The 5,532-nt window shown below is 40.7% G+C and overlaps 1 protein-coding gene across 1 annotated transcript; it reads right to left on the bottom strand.

The window, feature by feature from the left end:
* Positions 1-2,230: 2,230 nt before the first annotated feature.
* KRTAP26-1 (keratin associated protein 26-1) lies at positions 2,231-3,267 on the bottom strand. Its single transcript, XM_060637977.1, has one exon. The coding sequence runs from the start codon at positions 2,999-3,001 to the stop codon at positions 2,450-2,452; it is 552 nt and encodes a 183-aa protein (XP_060493960.1). The 5' UTR covers positions 3,002-3,267; the 3' UTR covers positions 2,231-2,449.
* Positions 3,268-5,532: the final 2,265 nt, after the last annotated feature.

The following is a 5,532-nucleotide window of genomic DNA, read 5'->3' as shown; positions in this document are numbered from 1 at the left end:
TATGTTACATTTCAACTACAATTCCACTTAAATTTATCTTTTTATCTTAATTTATTTATTTTGAGAGAGAGAGAGAGAGAGAGAGAGAGAGAATGAACAGCAGAGGGGGCAGAGAAAGAGGGAGAGAGTGAATCCCAAGCAAGCTCTGTTCTGTCGGCGTAGAGCCCAATGCAGGGCTCAGTCCCACAAACCATGAGATCATGACCTGAGCCAAAACCAAGAGTCAGACGCTAAGCCACCTGAGCCACCCAAACACCACCACTTAAAATTATTTTTAAAATAAGCAGTCCAGAAACATCAACAATAGAAGTATGCCCAAGATAAAAGCAGGCTAAGTCAAGGTGTCATTTACTCTTTAGGTTAAGAGGTGAGGAAAGGGTTAGGAAAGACTTCAAAAAAATAAAGGGCACAGGGACACCTGGGTGACTCAGTCAGTTAAGATTCCAAGTCTTGATTTCGGCTTAGGTCATGATCTCATGGTTCATGGGATTGAGCCCCGCATTGTGCTCTGCCCTGACAGCATGGATCCTGCTTGAGATTCTCTCTCTCCTGTTCTTTCTCTCTCCCTCAAAATAAAGAAACATTTTTAAAAAATAAAAATTAAAGGGTGCAGATGTCACAAATTCAAAATATCTGGGACAGACAGGCAGGTAAGGCAAAAGAATAAACAAGAATGGATTTTACAATAGCAGCATGAACCTGAATGGGAGGGACCGGCATTCAGCTTTATGTCAGAAGGTCCATAAGGAGGCGTGGGTTCCGAGAACCTGAAACATATGCCTTCTCTAAAGGAAACAGCTACTAGTTAGTTTCTGGAAAGCATTGTCTTTCCTGCATGCTGACATAGTTTCTAGATATTCTGCTTCTTCAGAAACATTAACATCATGCCTTGACAGTTTAGTTTTATTTTAATTTGTAAAATATATAACTATACACATTTTGAGTGAGGGAAAATGTATTTTAATACAGATATGCCCCACAGTATATGACTTTGGTAAATACTGAGATAGTTCAGGTTGATCTTGTCCAGGTCTCTATCTCTGTGTCTGCACAGGGCAGTTTAAGGTATAGTAGGTAGGTAATGAAATTGTTGCTGGATAAATCAACAATTTAATAAATGAAGTTGAACTGTGCTTTTATTTTATTTTTAATGTTTATGTATTTTTGAGAGACAGAGAGAGAGAGACAGACAGACAGAGCACAAGCAGGAGAGGAACAGAGAGGGAGGGAGACACAGAAGCCTAAGCAGGCTCCAGGCTCTGAGATGTCAACACAGAGCCAGAAGCAGGGCTTGAAGTCACAAACCATGAGATCATGACCTGAGCTGGAGGCAGCCACCTAACCGACTGAGCCACCCAGGCTCCCCTGACCTGTGTTTTTAAAAGTGAGTACAAGTTTTCAAAGTAGATTGATCAGAAGTACATCCTGGCTTTGATGACGAGATGTGCAGAAGGGTAGATAATTGTAAAACACAGATGTTCGAAGCCTTACATGTAAGTCAGAATTGCCAGAGCTTGGTGTTGGCAATGTTGAGAAGGGGATGAAGCCAGAGAGATGGGACGGGGAGGAAGGCAATGAGGGAAAACAGATTCATGATCAGGCATTTGCATTTTTATTATATGATAATAGAGCATAGGAAGCCATCAAAGGCTTAAGGTTCAGTGAAACATGGTTCAGTTTGCAATTAGAAGGGAGATTTGGATGGAAGTATGTTCATTGGGTGAGAGAGATCAGTAAAATGTTCCTGTTGAGAAGTCAAAATAACTTCCACCAAGGGCTTTTTGGGTCTCTTAAGTACATAGGATCAGAGATCTAGAAAGAAGCTTGAGGAATAAACCATCAAGCTATTCCCTCAATGTCAGATAAGAGCATATGGTTGAGTAACCCATGTACTATTCACTTATCGTACAAGCAGTTTTAGTTGGTCATTTCTGTGTTAAAATGAAATTATGAAAGGGGTGCCTGGCTGGCTCAGTTGGTTAAGTGTCCTACTTCAGTTCAGCTCATGATTTCCTGGTTCATGAGTTCGAGCCCCGCATCAGGGTCTCTGCTGCCAGCACAGATCCTGCTTCAGATCCTGTGTCTCCCTGCCTCCCTGCCAACCCCCCTCAAAAATAAATAAACATTAAAAAAAGTATTAAAAAAAAACCAAAATAATGAAAGACAAACTGAAGAACCAGCTTCTTAATTTTGACTTAATCCAATTTATTTCAACATGAACCGAATAAATTCTTCCCGCATCTGAATGACATTGAACCGCGTTGTACATCAAATAACTTTATGCCAAGGAGAGATGAATAAAAAGATAAAAATATGAAAGGAGGGGCTTGAACTACATCAGGCACAGTAAAAGCAAGGAAAGGCACTATTAGGAAAGAACCCAAAGTCCCCAGAGTTTGCATTTTTGTCCTGGATCCTTAGCATATGATTATTAAGTGGAACAAGGAAGCTACTGGCCTCCCAGCGCAGAGCAGGATGGACGGCAGGTGTTGTACACGTGGGTCAGAGGTTGGCACCCACCGAGGAGAGGACGCAGAGGTCTGAGGCCACTTGGCACAACGTGAAGCGATTGAGGATTGCAGGGCAAACAGCTCAAGGGGCGGCATCCGTAAGTAGGGAGGCTGAGGGGTCGGCAGCTGCTGGACACATAGCTCAGAGGCCGGTAGGAGATGGGGACACAGGAGCCAGAGACGTAAGAACCGGCAGGAAGAAAAGTGGTTCCTTGGCAGGGTCTGGACACGTAGTAAGTAGTAGAAGGGCAGCAAGAAGTTTCGAAGTTGCTGGGCTCGTGGGGGGCTGGCTGGCCGCTGGTTGCTTCATTGCAGGCCTCTTGGCAGTTGTCCAGAGGCCGGAGATGGCCTTGACAGTTACTGGGCAAGCAGAGGACATCGCCACAGCTCACGCCCGTGGAACAGAAGGTGATGGAGGACGTGAGCGGAAGATGGCAGGGATTGCTGAGGGATCCCAAGCTGTAGTTGGTGGAGCAGTTGTGACAAGACATCGCGAGGTTCCGAAGGTGGGTTGTGGTTGAGTGGAGAGATGCGAGTGTCTTCGGGTTTCACCGTGTCCCTCACTTGGTTCCACCCTTATATATCCCTAGAAGGTGGCGATTGTGTACACAGACTCTCTTCCTCCTCCTTGTAGGAAGCTGCATCGGCACTCTTCATTATAGTCCAGGAAGTGGTGTCCCCAGCGCCCATAAAGCTGGACGTTCCATCCATTGTGATTAAGGAGATCTAGAAAGAAGTGCGACTGAATTTTAAGAGGATCGCGACTTCTTAAATTACCCAATGAAAACAGACACGTTTGAAGGTCATTCGCGTAATCCAATTACAACCGCCACTACACAAACATTCGTACAATTCCTCCCTTGGAATTGCCTTTCAGACTTGAAAAGTTGTAGCAACATCCTCTGGAACAGCAGCAAATGATCTCTCTTTGAGGGGCAATTCTATTCTTTTTGCAAATGGTCAGTAGTAAGAAACGTGAAAGCAAGTATGTGGCAAAGGAATGTGAAAAATTCTATAACCTATATGATTCGGAGCAGAAAAAGTGTAAATGTGGTATAATATGGAAAATTTCAACGTGCCTAAATTGGTGTTTTGCTTTATTTTAGAATCCTGGAAGAAAATGGCTTCCCATCAAAATATTTTTATTTGAAATAACCATACTCATTTTATCCATTTTAATAAACAGAGTACTGCTAAAACTTAGTTTATGTTTAAAGTATTCTTAATATAGATAAATAAGATGGGCTCAGTTAAAAATATGAATAGTTCTGTGAACAAAAGCAAATAAAGGAAACAAACCCCTCAAAGAAAGCAGAACAACATGACATTTTTAATACTTAGTATAGGTTTACATATTTCATGCTTACGTTCCAATTGAAAACTAATGTTCTTAGTAAAAAACAAACAAAAAATAAATAAAACAAAACAAAACAAAAACAAAAACAATAGAAATAATGACTTAGACCTGGACATAGGTTTAGTTTTGCTTCTTACATTGATTCTGATGTCCATTTCCACAAAACAGCTTCTAAACTATTTCACACAGGAAATAGTGTCAGAATAAATGTACAGTTTTTCTAAACATTAGTACTTTTTTTTTGAAGTTTTATTTATTTATTTTAACAGAAAGCATGAGCAGGGGAGAGGAAGAGAGACAAGGAGAGAGAGAATCCCAAGCAGACTCTGTGCTGTCAGCATAGAGCCCGATGCGGGGCTCAAACTCACGAACCATGAGATCATGACCTGAACTGAAACCAAGAGTAGGATGCTTAAGCGACTGAGCCACCCAGGTGGCTAAGTAGCATTAGTACTTCGAGGGCTATTTGGAGATCTATTTTCCGGCAAAAAATTGGTTTAAGGATGCTCAATTGTGTTTAACCCCATCCATTCCATGGTATTTTTATATACCAACATATCCAGTGGCTCCAGTGGCCATTTTAATGGGAATTTGAATTATCTTGATGGATCTACCTTCCAATTCCCTTTAGCTAAAAATTCAATGTAAATCACAACAATTTCTTCTATTTTAATGTTCAAGGGATACGCCCACACTTAATAAGTCTCCCTCTGTTCAGGAGGAGTCAAATCTCTGAAACAGAAGACTGGTTTCTCTATGAGCCAATACAGGACTATTTTACTACCAGGGATAGAAATACAAAAAGAAAATGATATGGTCTCTGAGGTTCTGTACTAACACGTTAAAATTATCCCAGTATTTTAGGCCAGAGAACATCACCCTTTGATGATTTGTACCTGGTGAGTTTGAGGAGTCCCTCCAACCCCAATCTCCACCCCTCCAGCTTTCATCACCTGATACTCTGTGTACACATTGCTAGAGACTTCTTGTGAAATACCGGAAACATCAGCTGAATGGCGTTAGTAATAGGTACAGCCACCATATTTAACTGAACGCTTATCACATTTATACGCTGATGTTCTTTATGCCTGTTCTTCTCTAACGTAAACAAAAGTCCAACCCTGTATCATTAGTACATCAGTATATTTGTGTTTAAGCATACATATGCATTGTTTAGGTAGTATGTATACATGAATGTTCTTCCATGAAGAGAAAGGGTGTGGAATGAGAGGAAGCTAGGATTCATTTAGTGTCTACAAACCTTGTAATGTGGATACCAACACGTGTCAGCTCACTTTATCTTCACAACCCTTTCTGGTCAATTTTACTATGTCAAGTATTCATTGAGAAAACTTGAAACATAGAAAGTTACAGTGACTGATATGAAAAGCATTTGAACAAAGTGGGTTCAAACATTTGAACATATGTTTGGGGGTCCTCAACCCATAAAATGTTTTTTCTCCCATTATCCAATATGGCATTATATAGAAATATATTTACAGCATCATTTACTAATCATGTTCGATTAGCATAATTGCTCTGCTCCCCAATCGCTATCAGTATCATTTTATGGAATTATTGGAATATTAATGATAACCTATTTTTCGGTGTCATTATTAGGTTGCATTGAGATGTAAGAAAAACTTAAAGACACTATAATAGAAT

The sequence above is a fragment of the Panthera onca genome, chromosome C2, assembly GCF_046562875.1.
Source record: "Panthera onca isolate mPanOnc1 chromosome C2, mPanOnc1 haplotype 2, whole genome shotgun sequence".
Classification (NCBI taxonomy): domain Eukaryota; kingdom Metazoa; phylum Chordata; class Mammalia; order Carnivora; family Felidae; genus Panthera; species Panthera onca.
This window is presented reverse-complemented; position numbering and strand designations above follow the sequence as displayed.